The sequence below is a fragment of the Cherax quadricarinatus genome, chromosome 79, assembly GCF_038502225.1.
Source record: "Cherax quadricarinatus isolate ZL_2023a chromosome 79, ASM3850222v1, whole genome shotgun sequence".
NCBI lineage: Eukaryota > Metazoa > Arthropoda > Malacostraca > Decapoda > Parastacidae > Cherax > Cherax quadricarinatus.
This window is the reverse complement of record NC_091370.1, coordinates 668,823-695,244: the sequence shown is the minus strand read 5'-3', so window position 1 is coordinate 695,244 and position 26,422 is coordinate 668,823. Positions and strand designations below refer to the sequence as shown.

Below are 26,422 nucleotides of genomic sequence, written 5' to 3'. Positions count from 1 at the left end.
TTAAGTTAAAGAATTCATACAGGATCCAGTAGAGACAGGAGGAGCTTAAAGCGATTAATGAAATTGAAAAAAAATTGAAATATTTCTTTTCATATGCAAAAAAACAAGGCAAAACCCACATCTAGTATCGGCCCCTTGCTCAGACAAGATGGGAATTACACAGATGACATCAAATACAACTCTGTGTTTACCAAGCCATTAGTTAGTCTAAAGATCAACAATCAACATGATTTTTTTCATGAATGAGCCTCAAAACTCCATCAATGTATGCCAAATTTCTGACATTACCCTAACTCCAATAGACTTTGAGAAAGCCATTAGCAACATGCCCATGCACTCAGCCCCGGGCCCAGACTCGTGGAACTCTGTGTTTATTAAGAACTGCAAGAAACCCCTCTCACGTGCCCTAAGTATACTATGGAGAAGGAGCTTAGACATGGGTGATTTTCAGTCACTAAAAACAACGGATATAGCCCCCACTCCATAAAGTTGGCAGCAAAACATTAGTTAAGAACTATAGACCAATAGCTCAAACGTCGCACATCATAAAAATCTTTGAAAGAGTTCTAAGAAGCACGATTGCAAACCACTTGGATTCCCCAAAACTGCACAATCCAGGGAAACATGGGTTCAGGGCCTCTCACAATTACAGGATCACTACGATATGGTCTTGGATGCACTGGAGGAAAAACAGAATGCAGATGTAATATACACAAACTTTGCAAAAACCTTTGATAAGTGCGATCATGGTGGAATAACGCACAAAATGCGTGCTATAGGAATAACTGGCAAAGTGGGGAGATTGATCTTCAACTTTCTAACCAATCGAGAAACAAAGAGTAGCGGTAAACAGAGTTAAATAGGAAGCTGCCATAGTGAAAAGCTCTGTTCCACAAGGCACAGTACTCACCCCCATCTTGTTCCTCATCTTCATATCAGACATAGACAGAGATGTAATACACAGCACCGTATCATCCTTTGCATACGATACTAGGATCTGCACGAGACTCCTCTATTGAGGACGCGGTTAACCTCCAAGAAGATATAAACTAAATTTTCCAATGGCAACGGAAAACAATATGATGTTCAATGAAGACAAATTCCAACTACTTCATTATTAAAAACTGGAGGAGATAATAATCAGAACTGAGTATGCTACAAACTAATCATACAATAGAGCGAAAAAATAATGTGAGGGACCTGGGAGTGGTAATGTCTGAGGATCTCACTTTTAAAGATCACAACAGTGCCACGATCACAACTGCGAAGAAAATGATAGGATGGATAATGAGAACGTTCAAAACAAGAGATGCCAAGTCAGTGATGATCATTTTTAAATCACTTGTTCTCTCTAGGCTGGAATACTGCTGTACATTAACATCGCAGTTCAAAGCAGGTGAAATTGCAGATCTAGAGAGTGTGCAGAGAACCTTTTCTGCACATATAAGTTCTATCAACCACCTCAACTACTGGGAATGCTTGGAAGCACTTGGCTTCTACTCACTGGAACGCAGGCGAGAGACATATATCATAATCTACACTTCGAAAATTCAAGAAGGGATGGTCCCGAATCTGCACAGAGGTTAGGTTAGGTAAGGTTAGGTAAGGTTCGTCAGGAAACAGGACAAATGTTTCCTGACGCGGGTCTTAGTCAGATGATGACCCGCCTTTGGAGCTTTGGTCATCTGACCGAGGCCTTCCGCTGGCTTACCGGTCCACCCCTTTAAAAATTATAGTCATTTATAACCATGTACGTTGTGATGATTCTATTGCACACAGAGTAAAAGACTGGGCAGGCGATGCAAAATACCCCCAGTGAAAAGTAGGGGCACCATTGGTACACTAAGAGAAAACAAATTAAGTGTCCGGGGCCCAAAACTGTTCAACAGCCTCCAACCAGCCATAAGGGGAATTACCAATAGGCCCCTGGCTGCTTTCAAGAGGGAGCTCGATAGATACTTAAAGTAGGTGCCGAATCAGCCGGGCTGTGGTTCATACGTTGGACTACGTGCGGCCAGCAGTAACAGCTTGTTTGATTAGGCCCTGATCCACCAGGAGGCCTGGTCGTGGACCGGGCCGTGGGGGCGTTGATCCCCTGAACACCCTCCAGGTAGACTCCATGTAAGTCAAAATTAATTAATCCGAAGTAGAGAAAAATGGTGATGGATTTATTCTTATGTTTGCTCGTAAATTAAAATAAATTAAAAATTAACGCTTATATCCAGATAATTTTTTTTAAAGTATAAAAACAGTAGTAACACTTTTCAAAACTGTCTGTTATGTTGCCGTTAATATTAGTAACATTCTACTTCTCTCTCACTTACCACTACATCAACAATGGATTTAATACTTGAGTTCCACCTCACTTGTCCACCTCAAACCAATTCTCACGCAACAAAATTCAGCTAACACAACCAACACAAACTCAGAATTCAGGCAACACACTATATTCTTGGAAATAAATGGTATAAAATACCGACACAATGGAAATATAAACACATATGCAGTATAATGTGATCCTTTATTGACTACGTTTCGCCCACACAGTGGGCTTTTTCAAGTCACAAACAGAACTACAGTTCTGTTTGTTAGGTAAGACACATATGCAACAGTTAGGTATCTTTATTTCGAAACGTTTCGCCTACACAGTAGGCTTCTTCAGTCGAGTACAGAAAGGTTGATAGAAGCAGAAGATACTTGAAGACGATGTAATCAGTCCATCACCCTTAAAGTTTTGAGGTGGTCAGTCCCTCAGTCTGGAGAAGAGCATTGTTCCGTTGTCTGAAACAATATTGTTTCAGACAACGGAACAATGCTCTTCTCCAGACTGAGGGACTGACCACCTCAAAACTTTAAGGGTGATGGACTGATTACATCGTCTTCACATCTCACTGTTCCTGCCTACTTTCTGTACTCGACTGAAGAAGCCTACTGTGTAGGCGAAACGTTTCGAAATAAAGATACCTAACTGTTGCATATGTGTCTTACCTAACAATCTGTCGGTATTTCATACCATTTTAATGTTCAGTTCTGTTTGTGACTTGAAAAAGCCCACTGTGTGGGCGAAACGTAGTCAATAAAGGATCACATTATACTGCATATGTGTTTATATTTCCACACTATATTCTTATTTAAATCCCTAAAGCTACTGAATATATATGCCATATATACTACTGTTCACTCCACAATATCAAAACTCTACACTAATTCTGACGCTGACCTGCGACATTATCTGGCAACTTCTACACAACACTCAACCATCACATACCAAACAAATATCTATTTGATATTCCTTTATTTGCCCTGAAAATGGCCAAAAATGTGGAATAACTTACCAGATGAGTTAAAAAAAATGTAACTTAATGAATTCGAAGAAAAATTTATAAAAATATGGACTTACATTTCTATCAAACAATTGTATTCAATGCGATATAATTAGTTTAAGTAAATGACTTACAAAATCGTAATGACACGATTGTAATCACACCAGAGTACTGATAAAGCTGGGTTTGATTGGTGTCAAGAGGTACGGGAGTTATTTCTTGAGTAGCTTTAGGTAGATGTCGTTTTGATAAGGACCTGCCTCGTATGGGCCAGTAGGCCTTCTGCAGTGTTCCTACATTCTTATGTTCTTATGTTCTTAAGTGAGTCGTAAAACTCAAGGCCAGCGCGTAAACCACTGGGCCAGCTGGCCTGAAATTTTACGACTCACCGTCCGCGAGTTCAGGCCCCACCCGTACCTTGTTAGTTTAAGTATAGATTAATAGTGTTTTCATGTATTGTTCCAGTAACAATATCTGTCTCAGAGTCATATAAACCTTGGTAGGTAAGACACATAGGCAACAGTTAGGCAACTTTATTTCGAAACGTTTCGCCTACACAGTAGGCTTCTTCAGTCGAATACAGAAAGTAGGCAGGAACAGTGAGATGTGAAGACGATGTAATCAGTCCATCACCCTTGAAGTTGTAGAATTTGAGGTTGTCAGTCCTTCTCCAGGCTGAGGGACTGACAACCTCAAATTCTACAACTTCAAGGGTGATGGACTGATTATATCGTCTTCACATCTCACTGTTCCTGCCTACTTTCTGTATTCGACTGAAGAAGCCTACTGTGTAGGCGAAACGTTTCGGAATAAAGTTGCCTAACTGTTGCCTATGTGTCTTACCTACCAACCTGTCGGTATTGTGTACCATTTTGATGTTCATATAAATACCTTGGACAGATCCTGACGATGTCTTCATAGTTCGCCTTCCTAAGAATTACCTAGGGCCTGCTCCTGTGTTTAAACATCAGGTTTTGGGTGGATATTCACTTGATGAAGACAAGAATCTGAGATTCGATCAATCTAGCCTCAGGTTCCTGGACAGAAAATACTTGCCCACACATGGACAACTTAAGGTAAGCTAATTAAAATTTATTATAAATATCTTTGTATTTTCTTTTTGTTATCAATGAAGACAGAAATAATTAAGGTAGAGGAATTTATCATATAAACTCTTCTTAAACAACTCTCTCGATCGCTAGCGCACCCAGCTCATATACTGAGTGGAAATATTGGGACGTGTTTCCTTAAGACACCTGCTGTCCATGTTCACCTAGCAGTTAGTAGGTACCTGAGCATTAGTCGACTAGTGTGGGTCGCATCCTGGGACAAAATTTACCTAATTTGCCCGAAATGCTCTGCATAACATGTTATAGAAGCCGGCTTTTATAACATAGCTGAACCCCTTGCCAAGAAACTTCATTGTTATCCCACATAAGAATATAAGAATGGAGGGACACTGCAAAAAGTCTACTCATATACTTGTCCAATTGTAATAAAGTTGGTAGAATTACCGACAATATGTAAAGTAAAAGGACACAAGTGCAACTAATGTGACATTTATTGTGGCAACGTTTCGCTCTCCAGGAGCTTTATCAAGCCATTACAAACAATACATGGACACAGAGCCTTTATATACCCTCTGTGTCCATGTATTGTTTGTAATGGCTTGATAAAGCTCCTGGAGAGCGAAACGTTGCCACAATAAATGTCACATTAGTTGCACTTGTGTCCTTTTACTTTACTTGTCCAATCTCTTTCTAAAGCTACCCGAGGTCCTAGCCTCTATCACCCTACTCGGAAGATTGTCACGTGCAGGTTCAGATCCAACCTACACAGCATTCTCCACAGATCACCCAGGTAGATCTGTTTGTGTGTGGAAAAAGACACTTATGTACAGTTCAGGACATTTATTAAAGGAAACGTTTCGCCACGAGTGGCTTCTTCAGTCCTAATACAGAGAAAACTAAGAAAACACACATATATATAGTGGCGGGAGTCAGGTGAGGTGATGCGTGGGTAGAGGTGGTAGTAGTAGTAGTAGTAGTAGTAGTAGTAGTAGTAGTAGTAGTAGTAGTAGTAGTAGTAGTAGTAGTAGTAATGGAACTAAGGAGGTGAGGCTACAGAGGGACGTGCTGGCATCAAGTAACACCAGTTCTCAGGATGGGTAATATCCTCTTGCTTAGTAATTTTGAAATACTGTAACTACCGGATTTTTGCTTTATAGTGTTACTGACAGAAATTAGTGCAGCTTCAATGCATTTTCTCCGTCTTAAGTCGTCTTCTTAAATAACTAGTTTAGCTTCACTGAATTTCATGAGGTGTCCAACATCGTCTCTATGTTGAACACATGCGTTTTTGCGGTCATCATTTCTGGTAGTTACAGCATTTCAAAATTACTAAGCAAGAGGATATTACCCATCCTGGAAACTGGTGTTACTTGATGCCAGCAGGTCCCTCTCTTGCCTCACCTCCTTAGTTCCATTACTACTACTACTACTACTACTACTACTACTACTACTACTACTACCTCGACCCACGCATCACCTCACCTGACTCCCGCCACTATATATATATGTGTGTTTTCTTAGTTTTCTCTGTATTAGGACTGAAGAAGCCACTCGTGGCGAAACGTTTCCTTTAATAAATGTCCTGAACTGTACATAAGTGTCTTTTTCCACATCTTGTCGGTATCACCATACCATTTCCTCAGATCTGTTTGTGACTTGATAAAGCCCACTGTGTGAGCGAAACGTTGTCAATGAAGGATTACATTATATTGCTCTTGTGTTCATTTTCCATTGTGTCAGTATTTTATACCATTTACTTCCACCGAGCGTGAAACATTGGGTATCTTTACTTATAAACGTTTCGCCATGCTGTGGCTTTATCAAAACCATATATGGGCATGATCTGAAGACTGTTGAAATATATGCATGAGACAGTCTTCAGATTATGTCCTTGTATTGTACTGATAAAGCCACTGGATGGCGAAACGTCTATATGTAAAGATGCCCAGATGTTGCACATATGTCTTGTTTTTTATCTTGTTAGTATAGCATAGTATACCACTGATATGCAAGGGTTTCCTTGTTGTTAAGGGTGATTAAAGCTCAAAGCCCTAGAGTCTATACAACTAAAGAGTTTTTATTGTTGTTGCAGCACAGAGATGCGACAACTTAAGGTTCCCTATCGACTCTTCCCTCACTGGGGTTTGACTTGAGTAACATTCTGTATATATGTGGAGTATACCTGGAGATTGTTCCGGGGGTCAACGCCCCCTTGGCCCTGTCCTCGTGGTGGATCAGGGCCTGATCAACCACCCTGTTAATGTCATATTTAAGAAGCCAGTTTGATTTTTTGAATTTACAACTGCAAGTTGTTCAGTTCAATATCAGCAAAAAAAATTGAAATAGATATGTATTTTCTAAGAGTTTAAAACAAAAAATTCCAACAGGTGAACTTGGATCTCAATGCAGGGTTTGCGAAGGCTTCTCGGTATAGTGGAAGCATCGAGCAAACTTTTCACAGCTTTCTGCGGTGGATACTCTCCAACAAAGAAGTACTGATGACTGAGACTACTCCTCCAAGGTGAGCACTGATGACTGAGACTACTCCTCCAAGGTGAGCACTGATGACTGAGACTACTCCTCCAAGGTGAGCACTGATGACTGAGACTACTCCTCCAAGGTGAGCACTGATGACTGAGACTACTCCTCCAAGGTGAGCACTGATGACTGAGACTACTCCTCCAAGGTGAGCACTGATGACTGAGACTACTCCTCCAAGGTGAGCACTGATGACTGAGACTACTCCTCCAAGGTGAGCACTGATGACTGAGACTACTCCTCCAAGGTGAGTACTGATGACTGAGACTACTCCTCCAAGGTGAGCACTGATGAGCACTGATGACTGAGACTACTTCTCCAAGGTGAGTACTGATGACTGAGACTACTCCTCCAAGGTTAGCACTGATGACTGAGACTACTCCTCCAAGGTGAGCACTGATGACTGAGACTACTCCAAGGTGAGCACTGATGACGGAGACTAAGGTGAGTACTGATGACTGAGACTACTCCTCCAAGGTGAGCACTGATGACTGAGACTACTCCTCCAAGGTGAGTACTGATGACTGAGACTACTCCTCCAAGGTGAGCACTGATGACTGAGACTACTCCTCCAAGGTGAGCACTGATGACTGAGACTACTCCTCCAAGGTGAGTACTGATGACTGAGACTACTCCTCCAAGGTACTCCTCCAAGGTGAGTACTGCACTGATGACTGAGACTACTCCTCCAAGACTACTGAGACCTCCAAGGTGAGCACTGATGACTGAGACTACTCCAAGGTGAGCACTGATGACTGAGACTACTCCTCCAAGGTGAGCACTGATGACTGAGACTACTCCTCCAAGGTGAGCACTGATGACTGAGACTACTCCAAGGTGAGCACTGATGACTGAGACTACTCCTCCAAGGTGAGCACTGATGACTGAGACTACTCCAAGGTGAGCACTGATGACTGAGACTACTCCTCCAAGGTGAGCACTGATGACTGAGACTACTCCTCCAAGGTAAGCACTGATGACTGAGACTACTCCTCCAAGGTGAGCACTGATGACTGAGACTACTCCTCCAAGGTGAGCACTGATGACTGAGACTACTCCTCCAAGGTGAGCACTGATGACTGAGACTACTCCTCCAAGGTAAGCACTGATGACTGAGACTACTCCAAGGTGAGCACTGATGACTGAGACTACTCCTCCAAGGTGAGCACTGATGACGGAGACTAAGGTGAGCACTGACTGATGACACTGATGACTACTCCTCCAAGGTGAGCACTGATGACTGAGACTACTCCTGAGCACTGAAGGTGAGCACTGATGACTGAGACTACTCCTCCAAGGTGAGCACTGATGACTGGTGGTGAGCACTGATGACTGAGACTACTCCAAGGTGAGCACTGATGACTGAGACTACTCCTCCAAGGTGAGCACTGATGACTGAGACTACTCCTGAGCACTGATGACTGAGACTACTCCTCCAAGGTGAGCACTGATGACAGCACTGATGACTGAGACTACTCCAAGGTGAGCACTGATGACTGAGACTACTCCAAGGTGAGCACTGATGACTGAGACTACTCCTCCAAGGTAAGCACTGATGACGGAGACTACTCCTCCAAGGTGAGCACTGATGACTGAGACTACTCCAAGGTGAGCACTGATGACTGAGACTACTCCAAGGTGAGCACTGATGACTGAGACTACTCCTCCAAGGTGAGCACTGATGACTGAGACTACTCCTCCAAGGTGAGCACTGATGACTGAGACTACTCCAAGGTGAGCACTGATGACTGAGACTACTCCTCCAAGGTGAGCACTGATGACTGAGACTACTCCTCCAAGGTGAGCACTGATGACTGAGACTACTCCAAGGTGAGCACTGATGACTGAGACTACTCCAAGGTGAGCACTGATGACTGAGACTACTCCAAGGTGAGCACTGATGACGGAGACTACTCCTCCAAGGTGAGCACTGATGACTGAGACTACTCCAAGGTGAGCACTGATGACTGACTACTCCAAGGTGAGCACTGATGACTCTACTCCAAGGTGAGCACTGATGACGGAGACTACTCCTCCAAGGTGAGCACTGATGACTGAGACTACTCCAAGGTGAGCACTGATGACTGAGACTACTCCAAGGTGAGCACTGATGACTGAGACTACTCCAAGGTGAGCACTGATGACTGAGACTACTCCAAGGTGAGCACTGATGACTGAGACTACTCCAAGGTGAGCACTGATGACTGAGACTACTCCAAGGTGAGCACTGATGACTGAGACTACTCCAAGGTGAGCACTGATGACTGAGACTACTCCTCCAAGGTGAGCACTGATGACTGAGACTACTCCAAGGTGAGCACTGATGACTGAGACTACTCCAAGGTGAGCACTGATGACTGAGACTACTCCAAGGTGAGCACTGATGACTGAGACTACTCCAAGGTGAGCACTGATGACTGAGACTACTCCAAGGTGAGCACTGATGACTGAGACTACTCCAAGGTGAGCACTGATGACTGAGACTACTCCAAGGTGAGCACTGATGACTGAGACTACTCCAAGGTGAGCACTGATGACTGAGACTACTCCAAGGTGAGCACTGATGACTGAGACTACTCCAAGGTGAGCACTGATGACTGAGACTACTCCAAGGTGAGCACTGATGACTGAGACTACTCCAAGGTGAGCCTGAGACTACTCCAAGGTGAGCACTGATGACTGAGACTACTCCAAGGTGAGCACTGATGACTGAGACTACTCCAAGGTGAGCACTGATGACTGAGACTACTCCAAGGTGAGCACTGATGACTGAGACTACTCCAAGGTGAGCACTGATGACTGAGACTACTCCAAGGTGAGCACTGATGACTGAGACTACTCCAAGGTGAGCACTGATGACTGAGACTACTCCTCCAAGGAGAGCACTGATGACTGAGACTACTCCTCCAAGGAGAGCACTGATGACTGAGACTACTCCAAGGATAGCCAACCATACCGTACACAAATAATATATTCCATAGTTCAGATTAAAAAAAATATAGCAGGAAGAGTATTTTTCAGGAATGTGTATTTATTCCTTAAAATAATTAAATTAACCGTGGATACTAAACAGATTAATTCATTTAGCAAGGTCAAATTAATAGTTGCATTTGATTTGATGGTGTCTGTGTTTGCTTGAATCAAATCAACTCACTTGTGTTATTAGTTGTAAGTTCACTATGTTGCACATTCTTTCCCCTAAATGTACGCATCTGGCTGTTATCAATCATATAATATATAGAATCTTTATTTCTACTAGTATATGTACAAGGTAAACAGAACTAAGATGATATCAATATATAAAAAGCCGCTTGTTATGCAGAGCATTTCGGGCAAACTAGGTCAGTTTTGTCCCAGGATGCGACCCACACCCGTCTACTAACACCCAGGCAGCCATTATTACTGATGGGTGAACATGGACAACCAGTGTACGGAAACACGCCCAATGTTTCCAACTTTTGCCGGGAATCAAACCTGGATCCTGACCGTGTGAAGCGGGAGCTTTAGCCACGGAACGGGTGAAGTATGAACCCATGGCAAGTAAGTGCTACAACCCTGAGACCAGTAATCAATACAAATTTTTTTGGATCAGATATATAGATAATTTGATTTCGAATTAAACAAAATATTTGCCATCTTAATAACTCTCTGAAGATTCATTATTTTCTTCCTAATTTACCACATTTTCCATTACACAAAACGTAATTTTTCTCTAAAAATCAAGTTCTGAATTATTGTTACTTTAATGCGTTCAAATTTAAAATATTACTATGGAAATTTGTACCCTTTAGATGTTTATATAACCCGATGTTCTCTGTTGAACCCACAAAAATACTTACATACTTCTATGATAATAAAACAAAAATAGTAATAAAAGAAGTGTTTTGAGTAAAAAAAACTTATTTCTGCATTCACATAAATATTCAGTCTTCAAACCAGACCACGAGAGGGGTTAGAACCCGCGATTTCATGACGATTTCGTAAGTCATATTCAGTCTTCATTCACACAGAATATTCACCTCTCTCGGTAAAGCCTCATTCAGTCTTCATTCATTTTTCAATACTCATTTACTGTTGTTGTAGCCAGAGCATTGTAAATATTTGCTGTTGTTGTGACCAGGAGGCCTGGTCACAGACCGGGCCGCGGGGGCGTTGACCTCCGGAACTCTCTCCAGGTAAACTGCAGAGCAATGTAAATATTTGCTGTTGTTGTAGCTAGAGCATTGTAAATATTCAAACAGTGCTTGGGATGTCAGTTTACACTCAGGACATAACTAAGGAAGGTAGCAGGTTGATTTTTTTCTGTTATTCACAACATGAGAAGAGTCTTCAATTGATTTACGTAAAGCTTTTGATACAGTTGACCATGATTTGCTGCACATAAAATTATCACACTATAGTATAAGAGGGCACTCCCTCAACTACCTAAAGTCTTACCTCAGCAACAGAAGCCAATATGTGTACACAAATGGAGCAAACTTTTCCACACAGCCAATTACAGTTGGTGTCCCACAGGGAAGTGTCCTTGGCCCTCTTCTCTTTCTCATTTACATAAACGACCTACCAAATGCATCGCAACTACTCAAACCCACACTATTTGCAGATGACACTACATACGTCATCTCTTACCCGAGCCCAGTCATGCTAGCCAATACTGTAAATACCGAATTACAGAGAATATCTACCTGGATGATGACTAACAAACTTACTCTCAATTTTGAGAAAACCTACTTCATACAGTTTGGAAACAGAACTGCAGATGTCCCTCTTAACATAATGATAAGGGGCTCACCTATCACAAAGCTCACAGAGGGAAAATTCTTAGGAATCCACCTTGATAATAGACTCAAATTTCAAACACATTTACAACAAATTTCCAAGAAAATCTTCAAGACCGTAGGCATACTATCGAAGATACGGCCAGCCCTCCTGGCCCTATATCACTCACTTATTTATCCCTATCTCGCCTATGGAATATGTGCATGGGGCTCAACAACAATAAACCATCTCAGACCATTAATTACCCAACAAAAGGCTGCAGTCAGAATGATAACAAATTCCTACTACAGGCAGCACACCCCACCAATATCCAAAAACTCTAAACTTACACACCGTACGAAACATCCACAAATTCCTACTACAGGCAGCACACCCCACCAATATTCAAAACTCTAAACTTACACACCGTACGAACGAAACATCCATACTTATTACTGTACCTACTACATACGTAGAACACTTAACTCTGATATAAACCCTCCCCTCAAACTTCTCCTTACCAACCTCAACAGAACACATCACCATACCACAAGGCACAGATCACTCTTTGATGTTCCACGTGTCCATCTTACACTATGCAAAAACGCAATGCACATAAAAGGCCCAAAAATCTGGAATTCATTACCTGTGAATATAAAAGAAATGCTGTCTGTTTATCAATTCGCGACGGTCTGGAGTTTTGAGACTCTGACCGCGGGTTCTATCCCCATCCGTGGTATGGTTTATAAAGCTTCTTATTTGAAATACTGATTTGTACTTCATGTTGTAATTATTTTACTGTAATTTTTACCAATGAATATCATTGCTTAGTTAATCTTAAGTTAATTTTAAGCTGCCATAATGTTCTGCATACAAGGGGATTTTGGAAGGTGCACTCAACTACTGTATTTATTTTGTACAACTATGTATCATGTCCCAATAATAATAAATAAATAAATTATAAAGAAGCTATGTTCTGTGTGTTTGTTACTTACCATCTGTTGTTTGTTACTTACCATCTGTTGTTTGTTACTTACCATCTGTTGTTTGTTACTTACCATCTGTTGTTTGTTACTTAACATCTGTTGTTTGTTACTTACCATCTGTTGTTTGTTACTTAACATCTGTTGTTTGTTACTTAACATCTGTTGTTTGTTACTTACCATCTGTTGTTTGTTACTTAACATCTGTTGTTTGTTACTTAACATCTGTTGTTTGTTACTTACCATCTGTTGTTTGTTACTTACCATCTGTTGTTTGTTACTTACCATCTGTTGTTTGTTACTTACCATCTGTTGTTTGTTACTTACCATCTGTTGTTTGTTACTTACCATCTGTTGTTTGTTACTTAACATCTGTTGTTTGTTACTTAACATCTGTTGTTTGTTACTTAACATCTGTTGTTTGTTACTTACCATCTGTTGTTTGTTACTTACCATCTGTTGTTTGTTACTTACCATCCGTTGTTTGTTACTTACCATCTGTTGTTTGTTACTTACCATCTGTTGTTTGTTACTTACCATCTGTTGTTTGTTACTTACCATCTGTTGTTTGTTACTTACCATCTGCTGTTTGTTACTTACCATCTGTTGTTTGTTACTTACCATCTGTTGTTTGTTACTTACCATCCGTTGTTTGTTACTTACCATCTGTTGTTTGTTACTTACCATCTGCTGTTTGTTACTTACCATCTGTTGTTTGTTACTTACCATCTGATGTTTGTTACTTACCATCTGATGTTTGTTACTCACCATCTGTTGTTTGTTACTTACCATCTGATGTTTGTTACTTACCATCTGATGTTTGTTACTTAACATCTGATGTTTGTTACTTACCATCTGTTGTTTGTTACTTACCATCTGTTGTTTGTTACTTACCATCTGTTGTTTGTTACTTACCATCTGTTCTTTGTTACTTACCATCTGTTGTTTGTTACTTATCATCTGTTGTTTGTTACTTACCATCTGTTGTTTGTTACTTACCATCTGTTGTTTGTTACTCACCATCTGTTGTTTGTTACTTACCATCTGTTGTTTGTTACTTACCATCTGTTGTTTGTTACTTACCATCTGTTGTTTGTTACTTACCATCTGTTGTTTGTTACTTACCATCTGTTGTTTGTTACTTACCATCTGTTGTTTGTTACTTACCATCTGTTGTTTGTTACTTACCATCTGTTGTTTGTTACTTACCATCTGTTGTTTGTTACTTACCATCTGCTGTTTGTTACCATCTGTTGTTTGTTACTTACCATCTGCTGTTTGTTACTTACCATCTGTTGTTTGTTACTTACCATCCGTTGTTTGTTACTTACCATCTGTTGTTTGTTACTTACCATCTGTTGTTTGTTACTTACCATCTGTTGTTTGTTACTTACCATCTGTTGTTTGTTACTTACCATCTGATGTTTGTTACTTAACATCTGATGTTTGTTACTTACCATCTGTTGTTTGTTACTTACCATCTGTTGTTTGTTACTTACCAGCTGTTGTTTGTTACTTACCATCTGTTGTTTGTTACTTACCATCTGTTGTTTGTTACTTACCATCTGTTGTTTGTTACTTACCATCTGTTGTTTGTTACTTACCATCTGCTGTTTGTTACTTACCATCTGATGTTTGTTACTTAACATCTGTTGTTTGTTACTTACCATCTGTTGTTTGCTACTTACCATCTGTTGTTTGTTACTTACCATCTGTTGTTTGTTACTTACCATCTGTTGTTTGTTACTTACCATCTGTTGTTTGTTACTTAACATCTGTTGTTTGTTACTTACCATCTGTTGTTTGTTACTTACCATCTGTTATTTGTTACTTACCATCTGTTGTTTGTTACTTATCATCTGCTGTTTGTTACTTACCATCTGCTGTTTGTCACTTACCATCTGCTGTTTGTTACTTACCATCTGCTGTTTGTTACTTACCATCTGCATGGACACGGGGGTCGTCCCTCAGTTACTAAAAACAACAGACATAGCCCCACTCCACAAAGGGGGCAGTAAAGCAACAGCAAAGAACTACAGACCAATAGCACTAACATCCCATATCATAAAAATCTTTGAAAGGGTCCTAAGAAGCAAGATCACCACCCATCTAGAAACCCATCAGTTACACAACCCAGGGCAACATGGGTTTAGAACAGGTCGCTCCTGTCTGTCTCAACTACTGGATCACTACGACAAGGTCCTAAATGCACTAGAAGACAAAAAGAATGCAGATGTAATATATACAGACTTTGCAAAAGCCTTCGACAAGTGTGACCATGGCGTAATAGCGCACAAAATGCGCGCTAAAGGAATAACAGGAAAAGTCGGTCGATGGATCTATAATTTCCTCACTAACAGAACACAGAGAGTAGTCGTCAACAGAGTAAAGTCCGAGGCAGCTACGGTGAAAAGCTCTGTTCCACAAGGCACAGTACTAGCTCCCATCTTGTTCCTCATCCTCATATCCGACATAGACAAGGATGTCAGCCACAGCACCGTGTCTTCCTTTGCAGATGACACCCGAATCTGCATGACAGTGTCTTCCATTGCAGACACTGCAAGGCTCCAGGCGGACATCAACCAAATCTTTCAGTGGGCTGCAGAAAACAATATGAAGTTCAACGATGAGAAATTTCAATTACTCAGATATGGTAAACATGAGGAAATTAAATCTTCATCAGAGTACAAAACAAATTCTGGCCACAAAATAGAGCGAAACACCAACGTCAAAGACCTGGGAGTGATTATGTCGGAGGATCTCACCTTCAAGGACCATAACATTGTATCAATCGCATCTGCTAGAAAAATGACAGGATGGATAATGAGAACCTTCAAAACTAGGGAGGCCAAGCCCATGATGACACTCTTCAGGTCACTTGTTCTATCTAGGCTGGAATATTGCTGCACTCTAACAGCACCTTTCAAGGCAGGTGAAATTGCCGACCTAGAAAATGTACAGAGAACTTTCACGGCGCGCATAACGGAGATAAAACACCTCAATTACTGGGAGCGCTTGAGGTTTCTAAACCTGTATTCCCTGGAACGCAGGAGGGAGAGATACATGATTATATACACCTGGAAAATCCTAGAGGGACTAGTACCGAACTTGCACACGAAAATCACTCACTACGTAAGCAAAAGACTTGGCAGACGATGCACCATCCCCCCAATGAAAAGCAGGGGTGTCACTAGCACGTTAAGAGACCATACAATAAGTGTCAGGGGCCCGAGACTGTTCAACTGCCTCCCAGCACACATAAGGGGGATTACCAACAGACCCCTGGCAGTCTTCAAGCTGGCACTGGACAAGCACCTAAAGTCAGTTCCTGATCAGCCGGGCTGTGGCTCGTACGTTGGTTTGCGTGCAGCCAGCAACAACAGCCTGGTTGTTCAGGTGCTGATCCACCAGGAGGCCTGGTCACAGACCGGGCCGCGGGGGCATTGACCCCCGAAACTCTCTCCAGGTAAACTCCAGGTACCATCTGCTGTTTGTTACTTACCATCCGCTGTTTGTCACTTACCATCTGCTGTTTGTTACTTACCATCTGCTGTTTTTACTTACCATCTGCTGTTTGTTACTTACCATCTGCTGTTTGTCACTTACCATCTGGTGTTTGTCACTCACCACCTGCTGTTTGTTACTTACCATCTGCTGTTTGTCACTCACCACCTGCTGTTTGTCACTTACTAGCTGCTGTTTGTTACTTACCATCTGCTGTTTGTCACTTACCATCTGCTGTTTGTCAATCACTACCTGCTGTTTGTTACTTACCATCTGCTGTTTGTCACTTACCATCTGCTGTTTGTCACTTACCATCTGCTGTTTGTTAGTTACCATCTGCTGTTTGTCACTTACCATCTGCTGTTTGTTAGTTACCATCTGCTGTTTGTCACTTACCATCTGCTGTTTGTCACTCACCACCTGCTGTTTGTCACTCACCATCTGCTGTTTGTCACTCACCACCTGTTGTGTGTTGCTTACCATCTGCTGTTTGTCACTCACCATCTGCTGTTTGTCACTCACCATCTGCTGTTTGTCACACACCATCTGCTGTTTGTCACTCAACACCTGCTGTTTGTCACTCACAATCTGTTGTTTGTCACTCACCATCTGCTGTTTGTCACTTACCATCTGCTGTTTGTCACTCGCCATCTGCTGTTTGTCACACACCAGCTGCTGTTTGTCACTCACCATCTGCTGTTTGTCACACACCAGCTGCAGTTTGTCACTTACCATCTGCTGTTTGTCACTTACCATCTGCTGCTTGTCACTTACCACCTGCTGTTTGTCACTTACCATCTGCTGTTTGTCACTTACCATCTGCTGTTTGTCACTTACCATCTGCTGTTTGTTAGTTACCATCTGCTGTTTGTCACTTACCATCTGCTGTTTGTCACTCACCACCTGCTGTTTGTCACTCACCATCTGCTGTTTGTCACTCACCACCTGTTGTGTGTTGCTTACCATCTGCTGTTTGTCACTCACCATCTGCTGTTTGTCACTCACCATCTGCTGTTTGTCACACACCATCTGCTGTTCGTCACTCAACACCTGCTGTTTGTCACTCACAATCTGTTGTTTGTCACTCACCATCTGCTGTTTGTCACTTACCATCTGCTGTTTGTCACTCGCCATCTGCTGTTTGTCACACACCAGCTGCTGTTTGTCACTCACCATCTGCTGTTTGTCACACACCAGCTGCAGTTTGTCACTTACCATCTGCTGTTTGTCACTTACCATCTGCTGCTTGTCACTTACCACCTGCTGTTTGTCACTTACCATCTGCTGTTTGTCACTTACCATCTGCTGTTTGTCACTTACCAGCTGCTGTTTGTCACCAGCTGCTGTTTGACACCAGCTGCTGTTTGTCACCAGCTGCTGTTTGTCACCAGCTGCTGTTTGTTACTTACCAGCTGCTGTTTGTCACTCACCATCTGCTGTTTGCCACTCATCATCTGCTGTTTGTCACTTACCATCTGCTGTTTGTCACTTACCCTCTGCTGTTTGTCACTTACCATCTGCTGTTTGTCCCTTTGCAGATGACACCCGAATCTGCATGACAGTGTCTTCCATTGCAGACACTGCAAGGCTCCAGGCGGACATCAACCAAATCTTTCAGTGGGCTGCAGAAAACAATATGAAGTTCAACGATGAGAAATTTCAATTACTCAGATATGGTAAACATGAGGAAATTAAATCTTCATCAGAGTACAAAACAAATTCTGGCCACAAAATAGAGCGAAACACCAACGTCAAAGACCTGGGAGTGATTATGTCGGAGGATCTCACCTTCAAGGACCATAACATTGTATCAATCGCATCTGCTAGAAAAATGACAGGATGGATAATGAGAACCTTCAAAACTAGGGAGGCCAAGCCCATGATGACACTCTTCAGGTCACTTGTTCTATCTAGGCTGGAATATTGCTGCACTCTAACAGCACCTTTCAAGGCAGGTGAAATTGCCGACCTAGAAAATGTACAGAGAACTTTCACGGCGCGCATAACGGAGATAAAACACCTCAATTACCTGCTGTTTGTTACTTACCATCTGCTGTTTGTCACTTACCATCTGCTGTTTGTTACTTACCATCCGCTGTTTGTCACTTACCATCTGCTGTTTGTTACTTACCATCTGCTGTTTGTTACTTACCATCTGCTGTTTGTTACTTACCATCTGCTGTTTGTCACTTACCATCTGGTGTTTGTCACTCAACAGCTGCTGTTTATCACTTATCAGCTGCTGTTTGTCACTTACCATCTGCTGTTTGTCACTTACCAGCTGCTGTTTGTCACTCACCAGCTGCTGTTTATCACCATCTGCTGTTTGTTACTTACCATCTGCTGTTTGTCACTTACCATCTGCTGTTTGTTACTTACCATCCGCTGTTTGTCACTTACCATCTGCTGTTTGTCACTAACCATCTGCTGTTTGTCACAAACCATCTGCTGTTTGTCACTCAACACCTGCTGTTTGTCACTCACCATCTGCTGTTTGTCACTCACCACCTGCTGTGTGTTGCTTACCATCTGCTGTTTGTCACTCACTGCTGTTTGTCACTCACCACTGCTGTTTGTCACTCACCATCTGCTGTTTGTCACTCACCATCTGCTGTTTGTCTGCTGTTTGTCACTCACCATCTGCTGTTTGTCACTTACCATCTGCTGTTTGTCACTTACCATCTGCTGTTTGTCACTCGCCATCTGCTGTTTGTCACACACCAGCTGCTGTTTGTCACTCACCATCTGCTGTTTGTCACACACCAGCTGCAGTTTGTCACTTACCATCTGCTGTTTGTCACTTACCATCTGCTGCTTGTCACTTACCACCTGCTGTTTGTCACTTACCATCTGCTGTTTGTCACTTACCATCTGCTGTTTGTCACTTACCATCTGCTGTTTGTTAGTTACCATCTGCTGTTTGTCACTTACCATCTGCTGTTTGTCACTCACCACCTGCTGTTTGTCACTCACCATCTGCTGTTTGTCACTCACCACCTGTTGTGTGTTGCTTACCATCTGCTGTTTGTCACTCACCATCTGCTGTTTGTCACTCACCATCTGCTGTTTGTCACACACCATCTGCTGTTTGTCACTCAACACCTGCTGTTTGTCACTCACAATCTGTTGTTTGTCACTCACCATCTGCTGTTTGTCACTTACCATCTGCTGTTTGTCACTCGCCATCTGCTGTTTGTCACACACCAGCTGCTGTTTGTCACTCACCATCTGCTGTTTGTCACACACCAGCTGCAGTTTGTCACTTACCGCTGTTTGTCACACACCATCTGCAGTTTGCCACTTACCATCTGCTGTTTGTCACTTACCATCTGCTGCTTGTCACTTACCACCTGCTGTTTGTCACTTACCATCTGCTGTTTGTCACTTACCATCTGCTGTTTGTCACTTACCAGCTGCTGTTTGTCACCAGCTGCTGTTTGACACCAGCTGCTGTTTGTCACCAGCTGCTGTTTGTCACCAGCTGCTGTTTGTTACTTACCAGCTGCTGTTTGTCACTCACCATCTGCTGTTTGCCACTCATCATCTGCTGTTTGTCACTTACCATCTGCTGTTTGTCACTTACCCTCTGCTGTTTGTCACTTACCATCTGCTGTTTGTCACTTACCATCTGCTGTTTGTCACTTACCATCTGCTGTTTGTCACTTACCATCTGCTGTTTGTCACTTACCATCTGCTGTTTTTCACTTACCTTCTGCTGTTTGTCACTTACCATCTGCTGTTTGTCACTCACCATCTGATGTTTGTCACTTACTAGCTGCTGTTTGTCACTTACCATCTGCTGTTTGTCACTTACCATCTACTGTTTGTCACTTACCATCTCCTGTTTGTCACTTACCATCTGCTGTTTGTCACTTACCATCTGCTGTTTGTCACTTACGATCTGTTGTTTGTCACTCACCACCTGCTGTTTGTCACTTACCATCTGCTGTTTGTTACTTACTATCTGCTGTTTGTCGCTTACCACCTGCTGTTTGTCACCAGCTGCTGTTTGTCACTTACCGACTGCTGTTTGTCACCAGCTGCTGTTTGTCACTTACCATCTGCTGTTTGTTACTCACCACCTGCTGTTTGTCACTTACCAGCTTCTGTTTTTCACTTACCACCTGCTGTTTGTCACTCACCAGCTGCTGTTTGTCACCAGCTACTGTTTGTCACCAGCTGCTGTTTGTCACTTACCAGCTGCTGTTTGTAACTTACCATTTGCTGTTTGTCACTTACCAGCTGCTGTTTGTTACTTACCAGCTGCTGTTTGTTACTTACCATCTGCTGTTTGTCACTTACCACCTGCTGTTTGTCACTTACCACCTTCTGTTTGTCACTCACCAGCTGCTGTTTGTCACCAGCTGTTGTTTGTCACCAGCTGCTGTTTGTCACCAGCTGCTGTTTGTCACCAGCTGCTGTTTGTCACTTACCAGCTGCTGTTTGTCACTTACCATCTGCTGTCTGCCACTTACCAGATGCTGTTTGTTACTTACCAGCTGCTGTTTGTTACTTACCAGCTGCTGTTTGTTACTTACTATCTGCTGTTTCTAACTCACCAGCTGCTGTTTGTCACCATCTGCTGTTTGTCGCCAGCTTCTGTTTGTCACCTGCTGCTGTTTGTCACCAGCTGCTGTTTGTCACTTACCAGCTGCTGTTTGTCACTTACCATCTGCTGTTTGTCACTTACCAGCTGCTGTTTGTCACTCAACAGCTGCTGTTTGTCACCAGCTGCTGTTTGCCAATCACCACCTGCTGTTTGTCACTTACCATCTGCTGTTTGTCAATTACCACCTGCTGTTTGTTACTCACCAGCTGCTGTTTGTCACCAGCTGCTGTTTGTCACCAGCTGCTGTTTATCACCAGCTGTTGTTTGTCACCAGCTACTGTTTGTCACCAGCTGCTGTTTGTCACCAGCTGCTGATTGTCACCAGCTGCTGTTTATCACTTATCAGCTGCTGTTTGTCACTTACCATCTGCTGTTTGTCACTTACCAGCTGCTGTTTGTCACTCACCATCTGCTGTTTGTTACTTACCATCCGCTGTTTGTTACTTACCATCTGCTGTTTGTTACTTACCATCTGCTGTTTGTTACTTACCATCTGCTGTTTGTCACTTACCATCTGGTGTTTGTCACTCAACACCTGCGGTTTGTTACTTACCATCTGCTGTTTGTCACTCACCACCTGCTGTTTGTCACTTACCAGCTGCTGTTTGTTACTTACCATCTGCTGTTTGTCACTTACCATCTGCTGTTTGTCACTTACCATCTGCTGTTTGTCAATCACTACCTGCTGTTTGTCACTTACCATCTGCTGTTTGTCACTTACCATCTGCTGTTTGTTACTTACCATCTGTTGATTGTCACTTACCATCTGCTGTTTGTCACTTGCCACCGCTGTTTGTTACTTACCATCTGCTGTTTGTCACTTAAAATCTGCTGTTTGTTACTTACCATCTGCTGTTTGTCACTTACCATCTGCTGTTTGTTAGTTACCATCTGCTGTTTGTCACTTACCATCTGCTGTTTGTCACTCACCACCTGCTGTTTGTCACTCACTACCTGCTGTTTGTCACTCACCACCTGCTGTTTGTCACTCACCATCTCCTGTTTGTCACTCACCACCTGCTGTGTGTTGCTTACCATCTGCTGTTTGTCACTCACCATCTGCTGTTTGTCACTCACCATCTGCTGTTTGTCACTCACCATCTCCTGTTTGTCACTCACCACCTGCTGTTTGTCACTCACTACCTGCTGTTTGTCACTCACCATCTGCTGTTTGTCACTCACCACCTGCTGTTTGTCACTCACCATCTGCTGTTTGTCACACACCATCTGCTGTTTGTCACTCAACACCTGCTGTGTGTTGCTTACCATCTGCTGTTTGTCACTCACCATCTGCTGTTTGTCACTCACCATCTGCTGTTTGTCACTCACCACCTGCTGTTTGTCACTCACCATCTGCTGTTTGTCACTCACCATCTGCTGTTTGTCACTCACCACCTGCTGTTTGTCACTCACCATCTGCTGTTTGTCACTCACCATCTGCTGTTTGTCACTCACCATCTGCTGTTTGTCACTCACAATCTGTTGTTTGTCACTCACCATCTGCTGTTTGTCACTTACCATCTGCTGTTTGTCACTCACCATCTGCTGTTTGTTACTTACCACCTGCTGTTTGTTACTTACCATCTGCTGTTTGTCACTTACCATCTGCTGTTTGTCACTTACCATCTGCTGTTTGTCACTTACCATCTGCTGTTTGTCACTCACCATCTGCTGTTTGTCACTCACCATCTGCTGTTTGTTACTCACCATCTGCTGTTTGTCACTTACCATCTGCTGTTTGTCACTTACCATCTGCTGTTTGTCACTTACCATCTGCTGTTTGTCACCAGCTGCTGTATGTCACTCACCAGCTGCTGTTTGTCACTTACCTTCTGCTGTTTGTTACTTAGGATCTGCTATTTGTCACTTACCATCTGCTGTTTGTCACTCACCATCTGCTGTTTGTCACTTACCAGCTGCTGTTTGTCACTTACCATCTGCTGTTTGTCACTTACCGTCTGCTGTTTGTCACTCACCATCTGCTGTTTGTCACTCACCATCTGCTGTTTGTCACTTACCAGCTGCTGTTTGTCACTTACAATCTGCTGTTTGTCACTTACCAGCTGCTGTTTGTCACTTACCATCTGCTGTTTGTCACCAGCTGCTGTTTGTCACTCACCACCTGCTGTTTGTCACTTACCAGCTGCTGTTTGTCACTTACTATCTGCTGCTTGTCACCAGCTGCTGTTTGTCACTCACCCCCTGCTGTTTGCCACTCACCAGCTGCTGTTTGTCACTTACCATCTTCTGTTTGTTACTTATCTGCTGTTTGTCACTTACCATCTGCTGTTTGTTACTCACCATCTGCTGTTTGTTACTCACCATCTGCTGTTTGTTACTCACCATCTGCTGTTTGTTACTCACCATCTGCTGTTTGTTACTTACCATTTGCTGTTTGTTACTCACCATCTGCTGTTTGTTACTCACCATCTGCTGTTTGTTACTTACCATCTGCTGTTTGTTACTTACCATCTGCTGTTTGTTACTTACCATCTGCTGTGTGTTACTTACCATCTGCTGTTTGTTACTCACCATCTGCTGTTCGTTACTTACCATCTGCTGTTTGTTACTTACCATCTGCTGTTTGTTACTCACCATCTGCTGTTTCTTACTTACCATCTGCTGTTTGTTACTTACCATCTGCTGTTTGTTACTCACCATCTGCTGTTTCTTACTTACCATCTGCTGTTTGTTACTTACCATGTGCTGTTTGTTACTCACCATCTGCTGTTTGTTACTTACCATCTGCTGTTTGTTACTCACCATCTGCTGTTTGTTACCATCTGCTGTTTGTTACTTACCATCTTCTGTTTGTTACTTGCCATCTGCTGTTTGTCACTTATCATCTGCTGTTTGTTACTTACCATCTGCTGTTTGTTAGTTACCATCTGCTGTTTGTTACTTACCACCTGCTGTTTGTTACTTACCATCTGCTGTTTGTTACTTACCATCTGCTGTTTGTTACTTACCATCTGCTGTTTGTTACTTACCATCTGCTGTTTGTTACTTACCATCTGCTGTTTGTTACTTACCATCTGCTGTTTGTTACTTACCACCTGCTGTTTGTTACTTACCATCTGCTGTTTGTTACTTACCATCTGCTGTTTGTTACCATCTGCTGTTTGTTACTTACCATCTGCTGTTTGTTACTCACCATCTGCTGTTTGTTACTTACCATCTGCTGTTTGTTACTTACCATCTGCTGTTTGTTATTTACCATCTGCTGTTTGTTACTTACCACCTGCTGTTTGTTACTTACCATCTGCTGTTTGTTACTTACCATCTGCTGTTTGTTATTTACCATCTGCTGTTTGTTACTTACCATCTGCTGTTTGTTACTTACCATCTGCTGTTTGTTACTTACCATCTGCTGTTTGTTACTTACCATCTGCTGTTTGTTACTCACCATCTGCTGTTTGTTACTTACCATCTGCTTTTTGTTACTTACCATCTGCTGTTTGTTATTTACCATCTGCTGTTTGTTACTCACCATCTGCTGTTTGTTACTCTCCATCTGCTGTTTGTTACTTACCATCTGCTGTTTGTTACTTACCATCTGCTGTTTGTTACTTACCATCTGCTGTTTGTTACTTACCATCTGCTATTTGTTACTCACCATCTGCTGTTTGTCACTTACCATCTGCTGTTTGTTACTCACCATCTGCTGTTTGTTACTCACCATCTGCTGTTTGTCACTTACCATCTGCTGTTTGTTACTTACCATCTGCTGTTTGCCACTTACCATCTGCTGTTTGTTACTTACCATCTGCTGTTTGTCACTTACCATCTGCTGTTTGTTACTTACCATCTGCTGTTTGTTACTCACCATCTGCTGTTTGTTACTTACCATCTGCTGTTTGTTACTTACCATCTGCTGTTTGTTACTTACCATCTGCTGTTTGTTACTTACCATCTGCTGTTTGTTACTTACCATCTGCTGTTTGTTACTTACCATCTGCTGTTTGTTACTTACCATCTGCTGTTTGTTACTTACCATCTGCTGTTTGTTACTCACCATCTGCTGTTTCTCACTTACCATCTGCTGTTTGTCACCATCTGCTGTTTGTTACTTACCATCTGCTGTTTATTACTTACCATCTGCTGTTTGTTACTTACCATCTGCTGTTTGTTACTTACCATCTGCTGTTTGTTACTTACCATCTGCGGTTTGCTACTTACCATCTGCTGTTTGTTACTCACCATCTGCTGTTTGTTACTCACCATCTGCTGTTTGTTACTTACCATCTGCTGTTTGTTACTTACCATCTGCTGTTTGTCACTTACCATCTGCTGTTTGTTACTTACCATCTGCTGTTTGTTACTTACCATCTGCTGTTTGTTACTCACCATCTGCTGTTTGTTACTTACCATCTGCTGTTTGTTACTTACCATCTGCTGTTTGTTACTTACCATCTGCTGTTTGTTACTCACCATCTGCTGTTTGTCACTTACCATCTGCTGTTTGTCACTTACCATCTGCTGTTTGTTACTTACCATCTGCTGTTTGTTACTTACCATCTTCTGTTTGTTACTTACCATCTGCGGTTTGTTACTTACCATCTGCTGTTTGTCACTTACCATCTGCTGTTTGTTACTCACCATCTGCTGTTTGTTACTTACCATCTGCTGTTTGTCACTCACCATCTGCTGTTTGTCACTCACCACCTGCTGTCACTCACCACCTGCTGTTTGTCACTCACCACCTGCTGTCACTCACCACCTGCTGTGTGTCACTCACCACCTGCTGTCACTCACCACCTGCTGTCACTCACCACCTGGCGGACGTGTGAGGGACACTGCTTGTGAGTTTAGTGTGAATGAATCAGTCTCTTGTAAAACTAGAAATGTTGAGAGAAATTTACAGCATTAAGTGCCACAAATTGTCACCTACTCAAAAGAATGTTGAAGATATGATTACAGCTGTTATGGTTGTAGGCTAATGAAAGCCAGAGTAACAACAACAACGGCTCAACAACAGCAAAAAAGCTATAAATGACTGGACATAAACTGTATTTAACCCTCTTGCTGCTCCCAACACCTTTTATTCTTCCTTTTCTAGATTACCTTATATCATCACAACAGGCGGCATGGTTGCCATGCAAAGATTAGCTCATCATCCAAACTACTTATAAATCCAACCTATCTAGAGGATCGACCAGTTTTCTGGAAGAGGTGGAGGGTTTGCACTGTCCTGAGGTGCAACCTCTCCTCTCACACTGTTGTTTTTTCTCATCAAACCTCCCAAAAGGTTCTTCCTGCACACTAACATGATCCTTAAGTTTATTAACACTATTATCTATTGTAGACAGTTCCTCTAAACCACTCCTCACAGCTTCTGGTACTGTTGGAATCAGTGTTTGCTCTCCACTCCTACGTCTTTGCATGAGTTGATCTATATGCCTTTTCCATATCATATTACCAAAACTTCTAATTAGTACTTTATAATTCCTAACCCCTAATACCTCCACAATCTTCTCTTCCACCCAAGGGTCACCTTTCCCAAATTTTTTTTTTCCATACACAGCATCATCAACTTGAAATTGCTTCGCCTCTCCCTGAAGTTCACCAGCAGGCATATTAGGCAATGATTTGTCTCCCTTAACATGACGTTTGACAGCCGATACAGGGAGTTTAAAA

The 26,422-nt window shown here is 42.4% G+C and overlaps 1 protein-coding gene across 1 annotated transcript in view; it reads left to right on the top strand.

Annotated features, from left to right (window-relative positions):
- The window catches only part of LOC128702727 (decapping and exoribonuclease protein), a 70,411-nt gene that overhangs the window by 19,346 nt on the left and 24,643 nt on the right, over positions 1-26,422 (top strand). The window contains exons 3-4 of the mRNA XM_070101817.1: positions 4,224-4,399; positions 6,781-6,914. Coding sequence (XP_069957918.1) covers positions 4,224-4,399; positions 6,781-6,914 — 310 coding nt within the window. The remainder of the gene's footprint in view (positions 1-4,223; positions 4,400-6,780; positions 6,915-26,422) is intronic.